This window comes from Nerophis lumbriciformis, linkage group LG04 (genome assembly GCF_033978685.3).
Source record: "Nerophis lumbriciformis linkage group LG04, RoL_Nlum_v2.1, whole genome shotgun sequence".
Classification (NCBI taxonomy): domain Eukaryota; kingdom Metazoa; phylum Chordata; class Actinopteri; order Syngnathiformes; family Syngnathidae; genus Nerophis; species Nerophis lumbriciformis.
In genome coordinates, this window is record NC_084551.2 from 39,694,142 (window position 1) to 39,715,239 (window position 21,098).

Genomic DNA, 21,098 nt, shown 5'->3' on the forward strand with positions numbered 1-21,098 from the left:
ACTAGTAGCGGCAAATCTAGTCATGACGGTCCAAATTTATTTGTGGAGGACCACAACAAATAAATGTGTGTGAAACAATGCAGTGTTTCTGCAGTACCATTGTGGCGCTTGGGGTGGTTAGATGACGTCATATTTTAATTAGTATAATTGGCCATTATAACGGCCATTGTTGTATAGATGAAGTCCAAAATCTCGATGCAAGGACAGCCATGATGTACAATGGCACATATATGTACATTATCTCTTGATTACTGTCTCCTGGTCTCTGGCTTCCTTCCTCAGTGGTGTTGCAGTGTGTTGTGCTGTCCAGGTCACAACCTGAAAATGTAGTGACCCCAACCTCTTCGCTCTGAGCGTCTTCGTTGTCGAGCTACTTCACAAAGCAGCGATGGAGACAAGGCCCAAGGCCAATTTCTTCTGTTTCACTTCCCTAATATTAGCCTGCGCCTCGTTCTGCTCCAGTTGAGGCCTTACGACGGTTCAATCAGGATTCACATCAGCTTTGCCTTGGAAACTGTTGAGCTTATTGAACCTATATAACCTGGGGACATCACGTCACCCTGGCTTGCTTCGTCCCAGTCCTTTCGCCACATCGACACACAATAAACATGTCAAGAGTAGATTCTCATCTTCTTTCCATGCCGCTTAACGCCATCTTCCTCGCTTACTTGCATTAATATTGCATTTCCTGAAGGGCGCTTCCTCCCTCGCAGTCATCTAATTGCGAAGTACTATATCCTCTGCTTGTGCAACATCTGAGGGAGGGTGAAGTCTGTTGAATAGAGTAGAATGGAGAACTGGAAGAGACAGAAGGTTGTAAGGGGGAAAATTGTGTACTAGTAGGGGCGTAACGATGGCAACCTCTCTTGGAACGAGTGAGGTAGCTTAGGGGGGGGCGAAAAATAGATGGCAATATAAAAGACGGATGGGGAGGGGCCCAAGGGGAGAGATGATATGTTAATGGAAGAGGGTGATAGAGTGGATATGTGTGTCTGTTTAATATCACAGGAAGCCTGTCTGTGTAAAAGAGGCTTCAAAGAGACTAGTGCCCAGCAAAAACTGACACACTATTACACTTGCAACACACCCACTCACACCCACTCAAAGCCCTGTTGTCAAAGGTTGTGAAGGGGACCAAAATAGTACAGTAGTATCTTAACTTATGACTACCTTAACTTACGAGTATTCTAGGGTCCGAACTGTCTCTCGGCTTTTTGTGATGCGTTGGAAGCATAATTTTGTCAGGAGTCTCCCTGTCTTTAATAGAAGTAGTATTTGCACACAGCCAGGTATCGGCACACTCTGACCCTCAAACCACCAAAACTGAGGAAGATAGTGCGAAGGAGATGACCGAATCAGAAAAAACAACCGTTAAAAGCATGTCCTGCCAGTTAGCCGACCTGGCAAGTCATCCTGACCACAGCACTGTCAGTCAGCAACATACAAGCACCAGCCAGCCTGTGTGGCATGCAGCCAAAGAATGAACATTTATCCATGAAAATATGGAGAAACCACAGTAGTGTGTTTGACGTGTTTTAGTTTGTTCTTTCTCCTGACTCGGTAAACTGGATGATTGAGCATTACCATTGGTCCGTCACTCAAAGGCATCCGTGTGACACATAAACTGCAATTTCCTAGTTCCTATAGTTACACGACGTAGAAGCAGCCATAGGAGACACCTACAAAAGCCTGATCCCCAAGGTAAATGTTAAACAATATTATCACAAAATTGCGTGCTGTCGCATGTGTCTCATGTGCTGGTACAACAATAAAGTTTCTTAAATCCTTAAATAACAATATTTCATAAAACTACTGTGGTTGTTTGTAGTACATGCTATTATAGTGTTTTTCAAAGAATATTTCATATGTTTATATTTGTTGTTAGATTGGTGCTGTTTTGGGAGGGCAAATCACATATATTCATTTCAATTAATTTCAATGTGAAAGGCTGTTTTGAGATATGAGTGTTTTGAGTTAGAAACTCGGCCGTGGAACAGATTGAGCTCATAAGTTGAGGTACCACTATACCTCGAAGATGGAGCTAGAGCTAATTAGTTTGGCGTTAGGGCCTTTGGATACCTCTTTAACTTTCTCCTGCATGTGTATGTGTCCATGTTCTTACTTTAAGATGAGTGAAATGCATCCATATCTTTGTCCCAAGCCTCAGTGTGGAGTAGAATGTTTTCTTCTGTGTTAACAAGTTGTGTCATGTTTAAGGACAGCGGTCAAAAAAGACAACCTAAAGCAAACATGGGGTGCGGTACGAATTTATGACCTTTCATGCTTGTCAACAAATGTCTGGAATTTTCAGTTGGTCAAGAAATAGCTTACTAATGATTACAAATTTTAAGTTTAAGAGTCTAGTAATTATTCTTCACTATGACTACTGACACAAAAAGTACAATAATGTTTTTCAATTCATATAAATGATGACAGATGACTGAATCAGTAAATAAATATGCTGTATATTGGGGATTTAACAATTACGGGTATTAATGATAAACTACATTAAAATTACAGACGGTTAGTATTACCGATTTAAATTATATTATTGTGAAACTGGGATTAATACCGCTTTAATAAACTCAAAGACCATTGATATTGCTAATTTATTTCCTGGAGAAGCAAGCTGGCACACTAATCAAGTGATAGCTTGATTGCTAACTAGGGATGTAGCAATATGAAAATTTCATATAGCGGTTATTGTGAGCAAAATTATTACGGGTGTTATTATCGCGGTGTTGTTGAATGTGCTCAAAAGAGTACTGTACTTTCTCCACACTGAAATCTTTTAACCAGGTTGTATTTATAAATAGCTAAAATAATTAGACACAATATACTTTTTTAGCAAAAAAAACATTAAATATTGTTCAGGCTTATTTAGAGACAAACTCTGCCAAATTTCGTCCATTTTAATTTGTAAAAGTTTTTTTTAAATGTTGATAAAATGTAAAGGATGAAGGCAAATTGAGTGCTCTCTAGGCTTCATTTTCGGTTTGTATGACATCACGCAAGTTTATTTCCTGTGTAGACACTAGACACTTCCGTCTGAGTCGTATTCCTTTGTGTATAGATTGATCACTTTGTGCTATGACAGCATAGTTGCTCAGACAGACAGTAATCTAATGTGTTTATATACGTTTAGATTGGGGTATGTCATTTCATAATGGGGAAAGACGTTAATTTTAGTGTCTCCTATATTCGTGTTAGCATTTAGCACTCCTCAATCTGTGAGTTTATCAAAGTGTGGTTATCATTCACGTTTTTTCAAACATTTCAATTTAAAATGGTAATTACTTACTAGCCGTCAGGAGCTTTACCGCGGTAGTCATTATTACTATTTATCGTTACACTCCTAATGCTAACACGTATACAAGAGACATTAACGTCTGCCCACATTGCAGAAGACATACCCCAATCTAAACTTATACAAACACATTGTTGTCTGAGTAACTAAAATATTGAATTGTGCACATTGAACCTACTAACTGGGCTGAGTGCTGAGTTAACTTGATTCGGGAAAACGTCGTGTTTCTTATGCGAAGGAAAACACATTGTGTGTCTGCTTATACATTTTTAAAATATAACTTGTATAAAAGATACAATTTCAGTGTGTGTGTAAATACGTTTTGAGTACATTTAACAATACCATGATAATAAGGATAACCATTATAATTTTGGTCACAGTAACCATGCTATGAAATGTTCTTATATTCAATTGTCCACATGTGGCTGTGGATCTCTGTCTTTTCGCTGAGTGTGGGCTGGTGACGCTGCTTTCTAAAACGGTTGACGCTAACGTTTGCTACGCTCCAGTTTTTATAAACACATTCATTTTGGTGTCAACCTAACCCAACTCAATCACTGCATCTTGTGCATCCAAGACAATCTTAGTCTTACGAGACGTTTTAAAGCAACACTATGGTGTTATGCGACTAAATCAATGGGATGTTATGCTTACTAGAGCGTCTCTGTCTGGTCTATGACATTGGTGGAACTGCCAGGCCAACTCAAGTTGTTTCAGTTCTATCTAGGGGTCAGTTGTTAGTGTTTAAAGTTGTAAGCAGTGCTTTAACAACACTGTTTATTATTTATAGCTATTGGGAGGCGCAATCAACCGAAACAAATAAACCCCAATTACCGTATTTTTCGGAGTATAAGTCGCACCGGAGTATAAGTCGCACCTGCCGAAAATGTATAATAAAGAAGGAAAAAAATATATATAAGTCGCACTGGAGCCCGGCCAAACTATGAAAAAAAACTGCGACTTATAGTCCGAAAAATACGGTATTTTTCACCGCAGCTTTAAATAGCTCAATATCGTCTGTTGATCTTAACTACAGCGCTGAAGTCAGCAAAAAGCCTTGTGTCTGCTAATTCTAACTAAATTGTAACCTTTATCCTGAGTCTAAATCTAAATTATAATTTCAACGTGAGTATGGGCAAAATAGATGCACAAATTTACACACACATGCTCAGTGCCAACAGTTACTTGTGATTGTGACAGTAATGTGTGCAAAAGACTGTATTTACTGCAGCACAAAGACAAATTGATTCCTGTCATTTTTGATCATGTAACATAAAAATTACGTTTGTGGGTTCAAAATGGCCAGTCCCCTGTAACTGCACCTCTGCTGATGTTTTTCTGATTTCTTTATGTAAATGTTTAGGACATATCGTAGACATTTTGTTGACTTTTCTTTAACCTTGTGGAAGTGCTGCATAGACAAGAACATCTTTGGCTGCGCCGTGAGAACAACCGGATCTTCCCTCTATCATTCTGCTTTGCATGGCACTTTGTGGCACTGCAATCCTATCAGGTGGAATTTAGAAGCGCCGCGGTGCACTTCTACATCCTCCCACGGCTAAACTAAGCGAGATCGCAACCAAGTTTGCAGTGCACAAACACCTTCTTGTCTCCTGGCAGCGTGAGGGTGAATCGCCGTGGCCAAATTAATTTTTTTCCTCTTCCTTGTGCTGCTGTAACCTGAGGAAAGACTGAACATGGAGTCAGTGGAAGAGGAGAGATGGTGCTGCAGGAGAGCCGGAAAGGAGAGCAGAGGAATTCTAATGTGGCTGTGTCTGTCTGTCGCTGCCTGCCAAAGAAAAGCAATTACTGTCACAGCTTGTCTCTCGTTGCCGTGTGCGTGCGTGTGTGTACACACGATGGCGCTTTAGTGCACTGGGATTTGCCGTGTTGCAAGTACAATTGGCTTATACACAGCAGGTTATTTAAGAGCTCCGATGGAGATCTCTATCCCCCTATGCAAGTATCTAAAGCACTGCTTTGTTGCTGTAAAACATTCATTCTTTTACAAAAGTGGCTGAGAGTGTGGAACACAGCATCACAAGTCTCAGTTATTATTTGAGTTTAAAGCATCTTCAAACTGGTTTGAAAAATAGGTCAAATGTGGCATCATCTTAAATTAAACATGGCTGTATTTTAACTGCTCCGCCTTCAGTATAATTCCTTAAATACAGCCTGGCAATAAAATGATTTAAAGCTGCATGATAATTTGATGATTAAATGTAAATTGATGTGCTGATGTGCAGTACCTCGCTTAGCATGTAACATATGGCAGCTGCGGGCCATAACCCAGCCTTGTCACTGACAGTTTAGTTATGTTTTGAGTTTTTCCTCTGTCTGTCTTTATTTCCTGTAAGCGCTCTTATTTTGTCTTTATTTCCTGCTTGTATCCCTGAGTGCTTTCCCCCCTCATCTGTGGCTGATTGGCACCTGGCCACACCTGGTGTCAATCAACCAGCTACTATTTAGTCCTGCTTTGCCCTCCAGTCAGTGCTGGAGTATTGTCATTATGATTGTCAATGTCATTAATACTTGTCGTTATAGCTGTGTCTACTTCTGTTCACTCTGCTCATGTCATAGTTCCTTCGTGTTTTTGTTTCTTGTCCACAGTTAGCCTTTGTGCTAGTTTTGGTTCATAGCCAAGTTTGTTCTCCGCCTTGTGCGCGCCTTTTGTTTGTACCCTTTTGTTTGTTCTTGTTTTAGTGTTAAATTAAATTATGTTTTCCTGCACCAAGCCTGCCGTCTCTGCATCTTGGGGTTCGTCACCTACACCCTGTGACAATCGCTACCTCTGCTTTACACATTACAACACCCTCAATCTCTCCTTGAGAGTTGAGCCCCATTTTGAACGCCGCTTTTCCACTGTGAGAATGTTAAGGCTGCTGACTGGAGCCTCATGTGTTATTCTTTTTTGTCTAATGCCCCCCTATCTGCTGTAATGTTTTTAAAAATTAATATGCTTCCGTGTTTGTTTGTCCCAAACATTTTACATGTGACGGTTTTGTCAAGATGGACTACTATAATATTGAATTAGCCGCTAAACTCCTTTGGGGAAACAAAGGCAACATTGCCATATTTCTACTTGGTGTGAGGGATGACAAAAAAAGGTAGGATAAAGTATTATTTCCATCTAATGGTGGGATGCGAACCATAACACCGACATGCAGTGATGCATGGGCCGATTGTCAATAAACCAGTTAAAGAGGCTGTTTGCAACATTTACACAGGTGTCTAGAGGGTGCTAACTTTCCAATGTATTTTACACAGTACACCCACAGCCCCCTTTTCTGGCATCTAGGACAAAATGACGTAACTACGTACAGTGCGTACGTAACACATGCACACACATTAGCTTCGGGTGTTGTTAGCTAATCGTAGCAATTTGGATCGATGGGTTAGCTGTCATTGAATGTATATTCTATCAGAACAACAATATGCCTGCCAATTGCAAATTGCAGTTCTTTGCAAAAATTGCAATTTTTCCGAAGCAGTTAAATAAATGATAAATGGTAAATATACTTGTATAGCGCTTTTCTACCTTCAAGGTACTCAAAGCGCTTTGACAGTATTTCCACATTCACCCATTCACACACACATTCACACACTGATGGCGGGAGCTGCCATGCAAGGCGCTAACCAGCAGCCATCAGGAGCAAGGGGTGAAGTGTCTTGCCCAAGGACACAACGGACGTAACTAGGATGGTAGAAGGTGGGGATTGAACCCCAGTAACCAGCAACCCTCCGATTGCTGGCACGGCCACTCTACCAACTTCGCCACGCCGTCAGTTGCGAGTCTATTTTATTCAACTTATTTATGATAATTAAGTTGACTTTCCATTTACAATGGTAAAAAAGTGTATTGCATTTGAAACGGTTTGTACATTATTACCGGTATTATTATTATTATCATAATTTCTTATGATTATATTAATGCTTAATTTGGGTTTAAAATTATGCTGACAATAATATCGTTTATCTGCAATACAGTACTTTATGGGAAAATATTGTCCAGAGAAATTTGTTAGCGGCCGAGGTCTTCATGCAGTGACAAAAAAAGCAGCATTTTTTTGTAGCGCTCTGCATTGATCCAAGAGCAGTCAGGTGTACCTAAGGTCGTGACCGGGTGAATAAACAGCATACACTGTTTATGAGGTTTTCAACTGTGTTCAATATGTTAATGTTTGTCTTCAAGATATATATTTTAACAGTGTACATTTTCAAAATATAAATTATGAACGGGGAGAGGAGGGTTTTATTTGGAATCTAAAAGGAATGCCTGCACAAACGAGCAGTTTGCAAACATAAGCAGAAAGTAAGTTTGAATGTGACTGTAGAGAAAAATGTACGCAAAATGTATACCAAAGCATATCCAATAAATAGACAATGTTGTTACTCTAACAACCCAGAATACCATAAATATAATTAATCCACTATTACCCTTTATCGGTATTGGTTCTTGTAAACATGTCCCATAAAATAAGAATTAAAAATGGCACCTAAATATCTCACCTTGAATTAGTGTAAATAAATACAATAACTGTACAATCTTTATATAACCACACTATATCCCATCAACCTAAAGTGAAGCACAAGCTTTATCAGAGTTGTCTTTGTTGAAATCAAAACAGTTTGAACATAGGAATGTGTCTCAAGTGCTTTTACCATGTGCTACAATCCTGCATCCTCCACCAGAGCATAAGGCTTCAAATATTGGACTTAAATCTCCCCTCCTTGCTCTCCACTCATCGGCGTCTTTGCCAAGAATAGTCTTCAGAGTTTTTGTTAAACGTTTTTGCCCTGTCAGAATCACCAATGAGAGGCTGTCTAAAAGCTGCGGGGAGTGAAAGTTTTTTCTTAGCTTTCCTACGCCATCAATTTTACAGCACATTTTGTTATTGTTGCCTGCTTGCCCACTCAGGTTCTTATGCACATCATGCCTTAGTCCACCTTTTCGAACTCATGCTGGGGTGTATCGTGCTTAAGCAGGGCAGGTAGAACTTATACTCATCGAGTAGTCAGCACTTGAGGGACCAAGTGTGCTTGAGCACCTTATTGATTGCTTAGTGTGAGTGCACTCTCAGTCACACAGGTATCCTGGCAGAAACATAGCCATTGTTTGCAGCAGTAAGGAATTGTTACAGCTACAGCTCAATAAGCAGAAACCAAGTTCTATTCATTTTGCCAGGTGACAGAAACGCAATAAACTTCAAACTGACTGTGAGGCTCCAAATGTGAGTAAAAAGAGAGGCGGTGATAACCAGCAGCAGATAAGAGGCGACTCAGACAGACTGACAGAAGGACAGACGGGGGTGCTTAGAAGATGAACCGCAGGAGGGCTTGGCAGCTGAAGGGGAAAGAGGAGAAAATGCACGCACTGTGGAGAAGAAATGGAATGAGCGAGCGCTTCATCAAACTCGCCCACTACCCTTATCGTAAACTGAGCTCGATTGCTTCTGTTATGACTTTATTTCAGGTGACACTTCCAGGATGCGGAGATTTGCCTACTGCAAGGTGGTTCTGGCCACCTCTCTGGTGTGGGTGATGCTGGACATGTTTATCCTGCTCTACTTCAGCGAGTGCAACAAGTGCGACGACAAGAAGGAGCGAGGACTGCCTGGTAGAGATGGTGAGCATTTATTTTTATGGAAACATAAACCAGCGGCGAACTCGCTCAACATTTGTTTGTGTGTCTCTACGGCAGATACCATCGCGAGGCCGCGGGATGGTCCCGGAGAAGGGGGGAAGCCTGTGGTGATCCCAAAGGAGAACCAGGAAAAGATGAAGGAGATGTTTAAGATTAACCAGTTCAACCTCATGGCCTCGGAGATGATTGCACTCAATCGGTCGTTACCTGATGTTCGGCTAGAAGGGTGAGCATCTCATGTTCCTCCAGCCAGCTCAAGTTCTCTTTTGAATGAATGTGCATTGTTGGTGCATTGTTGGTGGTGGTGTCGAAATGCAACACACCATGCAGTACTCTATATCATTCAATGCAGAAAACTGCAACCACAATACTAAAAATATCATCACTGCTTATTAGACAAAATTGATAAAAAACTCAGCAAAATTATCTTTTATAAAAACATTTGTTTGTTTTATTCCATGGGTAAGAGAGCCATTATTGTAATTTTAGCGTTGTATGTGTCAGCGCAACTTTATGCTCCTTCTTTTGCGCTTAGGTGTTTTTGAAGTGAAGCACATTCTTCGTATTCCTATTCTCCCATTCAGCCTGCGGACACGCCCTCCCTGTGTAAGTTTGGCGAAAGTGTTGAAAGGGAAACTGTGCTTTTTTGGAATTTTGCCAATCATTCAAACTCTTTGTGGGACAAGCACACATGTTTTTATTTTTGAATGCATTCTGACTCATAAATAAACACTAGCAAAGGTCAACTAACAATGGAAATAATGGGATTTGCTCTTTTCCACCTATAAAGCGCTCTAAAAAAACATCCGAAAGCCTCCATCATTGTTTTATATACATGCTGTAAGTATATATGTAATGTAGTAACAGGCACATTCATAATAACTAGGTCTGTCAAGTGATTTGCTTTTTAAAAACAACTAATCACACCCTTAAACTGTGATAAATCATGATTAATCACAAACTATTATGAGTTTGCATAAATAAAATGTGTTAAAGAAAATACCACAATATTTGGATACAGATGCAATTTTGGAGTCAAAATGTCATAAAGGAACGTTTTTTTAATGTTTTACTGAAATGCAAGTTATTGATTTGCTTAAAACTTGGTGACAGTAAGTATAGTAAGAATTAAGAGCACATTTTGTAAGTCTTGGCAATAATATAACAAGGTACAGATGTACAGTATATTATTATATATAATGTAGTAAACACACCCATAGCCAACTTTACATGCATCATGTACATCTGCATTTACTTTTCCTTAGTTTAACCAGTTGCTTAAACAAATAAGCTTATTTACCTTTTCAGAATACAGCGCTGATCTCTTTTTAGTACAAATAGCTTGTTGTCTGTTTGCTGCCCATGTAGCATTCATGCTAGCGGGGCCATCCTCCCGTTAATGTTTCGTTTTCAGATGGTGTTTCAAAGTTGATATGCCCCGATGATAATAAAGTTTGTCGCTGCAATACCAACTACCGTATTTTTCGGACTATAAGTCGCAGTTTTTTTCATAGTTTGGCCGGGGGTGCGACTTATACTCAGGAGCGACTTATGTGTGAAATTATTAACACATTACCGTAAAATATCAAATAATATGATTTAGCTCATTCACGTAACAGACTAGACGTATATTGTTCATCGGATTTAGCGATTAAGAGTGACAGATTGTTTGGTAAACGTATAGTATGTTCTATATGTTATAGTTATTTGAATGACTCTTACCATAATATGTTACGTTAACATACTAAGCCCGTTCTCAGTTGGTTATTTATGCGTCATATAACGTACACTTATTCAGCCTGTTGTTCACTATTCTTTATTTATTTTAAATTGCCTTTCAAATGTCTATTCTTGGTGATGGGTTTTATAAAATAAATTCCCCCCAAAAATGCGACTTATACTCCAGTGCGACTTATATATGTTTTTTTCCTTCTTTATTGTGCATTTTCGGCAGGTGCGACTTATACTCCGGTGCGACTTATACTCCGAAAAATACGGTAGATACCTCAGTTTTATCTAAAGTTCCGTCAAAGTTTGTTATGAAGAAAAATTGGGCTACAAAGCACATTGCTCAAACTATCATCACACTGGTGTGTGACGGGCTCACTGCGTGTGCAATGCGCACCGCCTTGCGGCAGTCAAAACAAACACTGTGATTAATCTTTATTTATTTATGAAAACGCATAACAATGTTTGCGATTTCCTTCAACAACAACACTACTAATCCATGAGAGCCCACAACTACTACTTTGGGACAAATTATGATAAAGAACCCTACATTTTTGAGTCTGAATATACAGAGGATGAGCTACACATTTTAGAGGCTGAGTGATAAGCACATCCAGCAAGTAGTAGTTTTGCCAAGTGCTAAACAAGAAATCCAAATTACAAACATAATAAAACAATCACTTGTAGTACAATATCGGCTCTCAATGGGATGCCGACTGATAAGATGTTTATATCTTCCCATTTAGATGAAAAATGTATCATAATTCTCACGCAGGTGAAAAAAAAAAAAAAAGGTGGCTCAAACGCGCGTCTTTTCCTGTCTTTCTCGCCAATTTCGGTTTAAGTTGAATGTCAAAGTTGACCAACTTCTCGGTTTATGGCCACAACCTTCTACTATCCCAGTGAGAGGCATTATTTATAATATAGAATAAACTGTTACCAAGTCAGAGGCATTGCAGCCGCTCTGTTGTGTTAATACTGTAGCTGCAAAAACTAGTTGCCTCGCTGTGACCACGGTAGTTAGTTGCAAAGTAGTTCCTTGGCGTTAGCGCTTGTAATAACGATATCGCTAATACTTGGATAATATTCAGGTCACAACATGTAAAGTATTGTTGGCGGTTGTTGCAGTAGAGTATTCCCATTGGCTGAATTGTTAGCCACCTCGTACTTGACACCATAGGTGCCGATCTTGTGGGTGCTTCGGGGCCCGAGCACCCACGGACAATGCTGAGCACCCACGTGGAATTGATGGCAAATTATTTCTCACCAACAGTGACGTGCTGTCAGGGGAGGCAAGTGAGGCAGTACCTCACCTGCCACCAGGTGGCTTAACCTTGAGATGTTCCAAAACGAAGTAATAAAATAAAATAAGTTTTAATATTTCTCTTTTGGTTTATGCTTTCTATGTGATTTTGGTGTGGTTCCTGTATATTTTGATCATTTTCATGGTCAAAATCGTGGAAATTACGTGTTTCCTGATCAAAACAACGCAGCAGACGAGAAGTGAAGCAGACACAGGCGGAGCCTCCACGGCTGCACACAGTGTGTATTGGGCGTGTGCTTGCGAGGGGGGCATGCTTGTTGCCACGGGGAAAAGGCAGGCCATGAGGCAGCAAGTACCTCTGCCTCAAGGTAGGGGGCGATATATTGTCAACTTGCAGTTCAATGCCTCAGCAGTACTCTGACTCGCCACACTGGGAGAAGTGGGGGCGCTCAACTAGCAGACACAGGTCTCTCCAGCGGAAGCCAGCCTTTTTTTCTTTTCTTTGTTTTTTTAACTGTATTTATAACAAACATCGCATTTTTATTAGAGTAAGCCAGCGTTTGTGGGTGTTTTTTGTCAGATGCAAAAATATTGTTTTATTGCTTGGAATGAAATTGAATTAAATGAATGTGTCTGCCAATATAGAGGATTATATACTGTATCCAAGATTAAATACTTCTCTAAACTGAACTTTAAGACAAAATGAATGTGATCATACAAAGTACGTTTTCATGGAGGATAGGTATTGCTGCTTCAGATACAAATATAGAAAGGTAAGATATACTCACAATACTTAATATATTTTGTTAAAAGCAAATGTGACCAAAAAGTATTTAATAACTACTTTATCAAATACTTTTTGGACCCATTTATCATATCATAATATCATTATGATAACGTTTTTATGAAAGCAAATAACTCCCTTCTTTTTCCTGTTACTCTAATGTGCAACCTAAATCAACAATGACTAGAGCTGCACAAATGAATTTAAGTTAAAAAAAAAAAGAAGAAAAAAACTTCAAAAGTATCTATGCCTCACCTGGTGTTTAGTTCACCGCACGTCACTGCTCACTCCCAAGCATAAACCGCGCATGCTCAGAAAAGTAGCGTTAGATTTACCGCACGTCCAAGCACCCACTGGCAGAAATGTAGATCGGCGCCTATGCTTGACACATTTTACAAATAAAACATTTAATTAAAAAAAAAACCAGACATATGTGCTTTTGCCTTACATTGGGAGTGTGAATGATGTGAAAAGTGTTGTTCCCCTTTAAGTCTGGAATGAAAGTGGGCTTTGCCATGGCACCTATTTTTTCCGGTTGTGTGAAAATCATTAAGCATGGAGTTTTGCTAACACTTGTGATTGTCATAGAAATCCATGAAAAAGATAACACTTTAAATGTAAAAAAGCCATATTAATCCAAGCAGTGCTTGTCTCATGAATGTGTGTCGCTAGGCCTGGAATTTTGTCATTTTAGGGGCAAGGTCATTTGGCCTTTGGTGTCGTCAACTTGTCACACTGTGCCCCACTACAAACTTGCTGTTAAACATAAAAGATTAACGTGTTTGAAACACTTAAGGAATCATTTAGATTTTTAACCAACGTGTCATATTCTGAGCAATTTTAGATGGGGGCCATTGGCCAAAAACGTCTTATCACATTAAAACCTGGAAAACATTTTTGTCACCTTAGCTTTTAACCACTCTAACCATTTAAAACGACTGAAAAACCATACAATTTCTGTGCATATCTTTTTATAAACATATTCTTTCACAAGCAAAACTAACTAAAATCTTGGGGGGATCGCTTGAACAAAATATGTCACTTCAAGCTTAAGTGTTCCTTATGTCTCTGATAAGAACACTTTCAGTCATACTGTAGTACATTCAAGAGCCCATGCTTTAGATAAGTGTTCCTTTTACCCACAATGATTGTAACATGTTGGGGCTTCATATAATATTTAGTGCACAACCAGTTTTTTCTTTGTGCAGTTTTCATTCACATTAAACAAGCGCAGACGAGTATGTTAGAGAAAACTGCTAAAACCGCACACATCTTCGCGTTGCGTCGCTAAATAACCTGCTCAGTGGCCTTGTGGTTAGAGTGTCCGCCCTGAGATCGGTAGGTCGTGAGTTCAAACCCTGGCCGAGTCATACCAAAGACTATAAAAATGGGACCACTTCCTCCCTGCTTGGCACTCATTATCAAGGGTTGGAATTGGGAGTTAAATCACCAAAATGATTCCCGAGCGCGGCCACTGCTGCTGCTGCTCACTGCTCCCCCAACAAGGGGATGGGTCAAATGCACAGGGTAATTTCACCACACCTAGTGTGTGAGTGTGACTATCAGTGGTACTTTAAAAATGAACAGTGTGTTACATTATATACGTTGAGTTTATTGTCTTCTTACGCTTTTACAAATCTATCAAACGTTCTTAACTGAGCCTAGCTCATTTGACTTCTTCATTCAGTACAATGGCCTTTGAGAAGTCGGAAACGTTCGCACATCCGAATTACAGGCTGTTGACTCCTGTTTGGCCCGATGATGTTTTGTGTGTGGGACTCCGGCGGTTCATACGTGACAGAATTAAACCCACCACTGGTCAAAGAAGCCGTAAAGACATAAAAATCGCACAGAAGAAAAGAGATGTGTCCATCGTTTTGCCTATTTTATGAGGGGCACAAGGCCAAACAGAGGGGCAACGAGAGCAGTGGCCGGCGTGGCCGCCGTGAAATTCTTGCCCTGGTAGCACGCTACAACAGTGGATGTTGTAGCGAACGTGAATACAAATCTGTAGATAAAACTTTGTTTCTCTTGTTATTATAACCAACCTGTTGGCATTGGTGATGTCAGGAGTTCTGTTTAGTACAAATGTTTGAGTGACAGCTGACATTTTGACATTAACTGTCAAAAAAAAATCAATGGATAAATTGATAGACTCTACATTATATATGTATTTTATTTATAAATAGTCACAGTTGATGTGGGATTTGATCCGAGGATGTCGTTGTGGTTTGTGCAGCCTTTTGAGACATTTGTGATTACGGGCTAAAAATAATTGGATTGATTCATTGATAGTTCAATGTTCACGGTCCAGATGTATTGACTGTTGGTTCCAGGGTGTTTAAACACTGCAGATATAGGCATGGTCCCAATCCGCTGTGGTCGCACTCACAAGACAATGTGTCTCAATTGAAGTGATCAGAATAAATGTGATAGTTTTTTGGAAGTTTCTTTTGTTATTTTATTATGTGTGGTGTACACTGCATCTAAACTTCGAGTGCAATATAATTTTCACCGTCCAGGGACGCTGGACTTATTCCAGCCTCAGTGGTGTGTAAGATCAAAAGTCCTTAAGTTGATGGGAGAATACGCAGAAGGCCAGATTTGACAGGGAACGACCACAATTTAGGGTCACTCCACCCAAAGTGCACATCCTGGCTCACAGTGGTAGAATGCTGTGCAGCCAGAATGTGCGTAGTTGCGCACCTTTTTTCACTTAAAGCACATGTAAGAATAGGGCCTTGTATAAGTGAAGTGAATTTATATAGGGCTACTTTTCTCTAGACTCAAAGCGCTTTACATCGTGAAACCCATTATCTACATCTTTAAGCTACGTGTGGGTAAAGTGTCTTGCCCAAGGACACAACGACAATGACTAGGATGGCGGAAGCTGGAATTGAACCTGCAACCCTTAAGTTGCTGGGCACGGCCGCTCTATCAACCGAGCCACGCCGCCCATATACTGTCTCTATAATGTCTATTACATATTGGATGCAGTTACAACCCCATCTTGCCCATTTGGGCCTTGAGGTCTCCTCACGAGAGAAACATGTATGTTTATATGATGAGAGTTTTCATAAAAATATTGACTGACAGGCAAGGACACACACAGGCACGCAACAGACTGGAAGAATACATTGATCCGTGAAATGTGTTTTAGTCTTTGAACAAGAGTTGATTACTAGGTGTGTTTTCCCTTAGCCGCCTCACCGTCTATCTACTTTTCCAATTAAGAGATAAGACCGAGTCAATATCGACACTGTGTGTGTGTGCGTGTGTGTGTCAGGTTGACGGAAGCCGGTGAATGAATTCAGCGTAGGTCACCATTAGCTCAAACTGCAGAGTGTGAACACACTGGCAGTTTATTTTCATTATTGTCAGCCGGGCCATTCAGAGAGAAATAAATGAGGGGGAATAGGTCATTCTGACATTACAGTCCAGCCTGTGTGTGCACGTGTGAGTGTTAAATGGGGCTTGTGTGTGGTGGAACACATGTGCCTTGGGTGGATCTGCAGCATGTGAACATTTTCCACAATGACAAGTTTTGCCCTTTTTACATTCTGACCGCATCATTTTATTTGTGCGATGTTGCGCTGTTGACCGTGCTTGCAAATTCCTTGGTGGGACGAAGGAACCTGTAACTCGTTATTGCAGCTTGCCTTTTGCCAAATGCTGCTCCGCCTTCCCTGTCTACTAAAACACATGGCACACTAAATCAACACACGGTGACACCCTAACGTGTGTCAAAATATGCCTGCTTAGTGAACACGCACAAAGTCTTCCAGTTTTCCATCAGTTGTTGATGTCAGAGTTGTCTGATCGGCATACAAATTATAGGACTTGGAAGGTGTGTGTTGACATTGAGTGAAATTGTGTCATACGTCAACCTCCCTGCTTTTTGCACAAGCCCACACAGGTGCATTTTTGTTGAACATGTAATTTTCAGTAGGCACAATTTTGAAGAGGTGTCATAGAGTTCTCACACTGGGACCGGTGAGCAAATAACTCTCACTTCCATTAGAGTTAGTGACATTTAAACTGGGACATTATTGTTACACACCAGGTAAATCGCTCTTTCCACTCAGTACACATTACCGTATTTTTCGGACTATAAGTATAAATGCAAAATAAAGAAGGAAAATAACATATATACGTCGCATTGGAGTATAAGTCGCATTTTTGGGGGAAATGTATTTGATAAAATCCAACACCAAGAATATACATTTGAAAGGCAATTTAAAATAAATAAAGAATAGAGAACAAGAGGCTGAATAAGTGTATGCCATATGACGCACAAATAACCAACTGAGAACGTGCCTGGTATGTTAACGCAACACATCATGGCAAGACTCATTCAAATAACTATAACATATAGAACATGCTATACGTTTACCAAACAATCTGTCACTCCCGATCGCTAAATCCGATGAAATCTTATACGTCTAGTCTCTTACGTGAATGAGCTAAATAATAATATTTGATATTTTACGGTAATGTGTTAATAATTTCACACATAAGTCGCTCCTGAGTATAAGTCGCGCCCCCGGCCAAACTATGAAAAAAACTGTGACTTATAGTCCAAAGAATACGGTATAATTAGACCTGGGAAATAAGGGCTTCAAATAAAATCTCCAATTTTTCCACAAAAAATGTTATGATTTATCAGATTTTTTTCCCTACTGTTTAAAGAACTAGATAAGACGAGATAATTCAAAACATGTTTTTCTTTTAGTTTGAAATGACACTGCATCATACTCTTAGCAAATTCTAATTTGAATAAAGTTCTTCTTTTTAGATCAGATGTAGATTTGTACTTTTATGGAATAATTTTCAGAGAACTAAATTAAGAGCTTCCTCTGGGAAGCAATACTTCTGCTTGAAAAAAATACTTCTACTGCACATTGCATGCAAATAAATAATAATCTCCAACATTGAGATTAACGTGAAAACGTAAAACTTCTGTCTTGAATAAAATACTTCTGTGAATATCTGCTGCTCGGTTGCCGTTCTCTGCTGCATTTTTCACTACGTACAGCTTGTAATCTGCAGTGTATGATTTCCTTTTCGGTGCCATTTTAGTTCAGCCCTTCTCAGTTTTTATAAGTTACCGCCAATGTTGATGTGATCCATTTTAATAGCTACGGCAGTAGCATATAGCATATAGCACAGGGGTGCTCATTACGTCGATCGCGAGCTACCGGTCGATCTCGGAGGGTGTGTCAGTCGATCACCAGCCAGGCATTAAAAAAATAGTCCTAAAAATGAGCGATCATAAATCTTCACTATGACGTCACTTTCGTCACTTGATTGACATTCACGGCACCCGAGGTTCTTCTGAGATGATGCTGGCTGCTGCCAGCTCATTAAAATTACCGACTGGAAGGCGAGAAACACTTTATTTCAACAGACTCTGGCGCCGTACCTGTCGTCAAAACTCCAAAGACCGACTGCACAGTTGCACAATAAAAGCTCTGCTTCATCCTGCTTGCGCTACCAAAATAAGAGTCTCAGAAAGCTGGCGTGCACAAGCTAGCAAGCTACGGAGTTTGCCAACAATGTATTTCTTGTAAAGTGTATACAAAGGAGTACGGAAGCTGGATAAATAAGATGCCAAAAAGCAACCACTTTCATGTGGTATTGGACAGAAAGGAGGACTTTTTTTCTCCTCCATTCGAAAATGCGGACCCTATCAGCACTACTGTCTGATTCCAATCAATGCAAGTCATCAGAATCAGGTAATACACCAACTTATATTCTTGTCTTCATGAAAGAAAGGAATCTATATGTGTTAAACATGCTTGTATAATCTTTAAACACCTTTAACTTGTTAACAATATTAACTATATGTGTTAAACATGCTTGTATTATCTTTAAACACCTTTAATTTGTTAACAATATTAACTATATGTGTTAAACATGCTTGTATTATCTTTAAACACCTTTAACTTATTACCAATATTAACTATAAGCGTTAAACATGCTTGTATTATCTTTAAATACCTTTAACTTGTTAACAATATTAACTATATGTGTTAAACATGCTTGCATTATCATTAAACACCTTTAACGTATTAACAATATTAACTATATGTGTTAAACATGCTTGTATTATCATTAAACACCTTTAACTTGTTAACAATATTAACTATATGTATTAAACATACTTGTATTTTCATTAAACACCTTTAATGTATTAACAATATTAACTATATGTGTTAAACATGCTTGTATTATCATTAAACACCTTTAACTTGTTAACAAAAACATATGTTTCATAAATAAGTAAATATAAATTATATATATGAATGAGGTAGATCCCCACGACTTGATCAATTGAAAAGTAGCTCGCCTGCAGAAAAAGTGTGAGCACCCCTGATATAGCAGTTAGCATCCCATGACCCACAATGCACTTCTACCATGACCCTCCCCCGCCGAATTCTTATTGGTTGAGGTGTGAGTGACGATTGCTGACGTGTGTGTGATGATTGCTGCCATTTGCTTCGCCTTTTACGCAAATGAGATACATAATATAATTTGATATTTTACGGTAATGTGTTAATAATTTCACACATAAGTCCCTCCGGAGTATATGTCGCACCCCCGGCCAAACTATGAAAAAAACTGCGATTTATAATCCGAAAAATACGGTAAGTACTAAACCTCTGCTGCTGTTCTAAAAAGGACAATGGCTAATTTTTAAGTCCACCCACTTCTTCAAGGGGATGCAGAGGCCAATGAGGCAGGAATGTTAATATGAGTACATTTATAGGGAGTTTGGTGCTATTGAGGACAATTAAGGAAGGCCAAAATGTGTCCTGTGTCTTCAGGTGCTTACGAATAATTGAATTAACACTCTTACAATGTTCACTTCACTGACAGTCCTTTTAATTAGAGATCGACCAATATGGTTTTTTTTGGACCGATACCACTTATTAGTGGTGAATTAGGTTGATAACCCATATTTGGAGCTGGTATTGATTTATAGTAAAAATGACATATTGGCGTCAAAACTTAGAATAATACCATTACTAACTCCAACGCTTAACTTTGTTTAAATGACTAAAGCATGTTTATTAAAAAAAAAAAAAAAAAAAAAGCAAAAGTTCCTTAGCACAGTAGCATCTCTTTTAAACTTAAATACAAATTGAAATAAATAAATAGCTCCCTGAAGTTTTGTATCCCTAAAATTATTATCAGACTGGCTGAAATTGTATCTATCCCTAATAATGCCAACTGTGATTGATGAAATTATTCTAAATTGACAAGTGTCGACATTGACAGACCGCTAGCATGCCGATCACCTCGCAATATTATACTTTTTTGCAAAATGGAAAATGTTTTTAAGACTGTGCTCGAAACTCTATGTCCTCTTTGTGTGTCCCTGCAATAAAACTAGACTGAGTTTAGTTTGAGTTTTTGTATTCTTTCTCAAACACACAAGCATGTTTCTATTCTAACGGACTGTTTCCATATTCAAATTTTGATTTACAGACCCGTCGCGAAGTACTGCAAGCTTGCAGCTAACGCTTATTTTGCGAAGTTGTTACGGTATTCTGCTCATAGTAACGTTACTAGTAGTTGCAACATGTAGAGGGTTGGAGGATGTTTATTGCAATTTCGGTAGAGTTATGAGTACGATTGACACATTGTACACCCACTGGAGTTAATCTTCACACTTTTCTCTCCGCCGCTTTTGATAATACAAATATTACATTTTATTTTTTTTAATGTTTTATTTTTATGTTTAAAAACCTACATAAAAAAACAATAAATGTAGTTAAAGAAAAACTAAATAATTGCAGATGAATATATATAAACAGAACAGATAGACTACAGATGTGCGTAAGTGTTACCCTACTGGCTTTGAGTTTTCCACAGGATTTGTCAGATGATTACAAAAAAAATTTAGAAAATTTGCTGACTTATCCTTTAATATCAGAGAGCGTGCATGTTGGCCTCCTGGCGGCGGCAGCGGTGGCCTCTACTTTGGTTTTTGACCTACATTGTGAGCCAAATGCGTGCCCACAATAGTCTGTCTCCTTGATGGTGAAATATGCGTTTGCCCAAATAAAGATATGGGATTCATGAATTAGTGTAAAACTGAATTGTATATTATATGTTAATCAGTCATACTATTCACTCTTCTCTAAGATTGTAACGCTAAATTTCTTGCTACTAAGATGATTATGAAATCCTTAATCCGTAAAGCTTGGGCAACCGGCCTTGCACTTTCTTGCACGTGATTTAAACAGATACAGTATCTCAATGGAAGTCATTGGAACGGTTGTGAAGGACACTTTTCCAGAGTGTTTTGACAGCAAAAAGCAGGCTAGAATGAGGAGAGGAATGAATTAGCAACATAAGTCAGTTG

The 21,098-nt window shown here is 39.1% G+C and overlaps 1 protein-coding gene across 2 annotated transcripts in view; it reads left to right on the top strand.

Annotated features, from left to right (window-relative positions):
* Nucleotides 1-21,098, top strand: part of galnt1 (UDP-N-acetyl-alpha-D-galactosamine:polypeptide N-acetylgalactosaminyltransferase 1) — a 139,000-nt gene that overhangs the window by 83,209 nt on the left and 34,693 nt on the right. For both annotated transcript variants that reach the window (XM_061954810.1, XM_061954818.2), the window contains exons 3-4: nt 8,781-8,933; nt 9,009-9,177. In XM_061954810.1, the coding sequence (XP_061810794.1) occupies nt 8,795-8,933; nt 9,009-9,177 (308 nt within the window). In that variant the 5' untranslated portion in view covers nt 8,781-8,794. The remainder of the gene's footprint in view (nt 1-8,780; nt 8,934-9,008; nt 9,178-21,098) is intronic.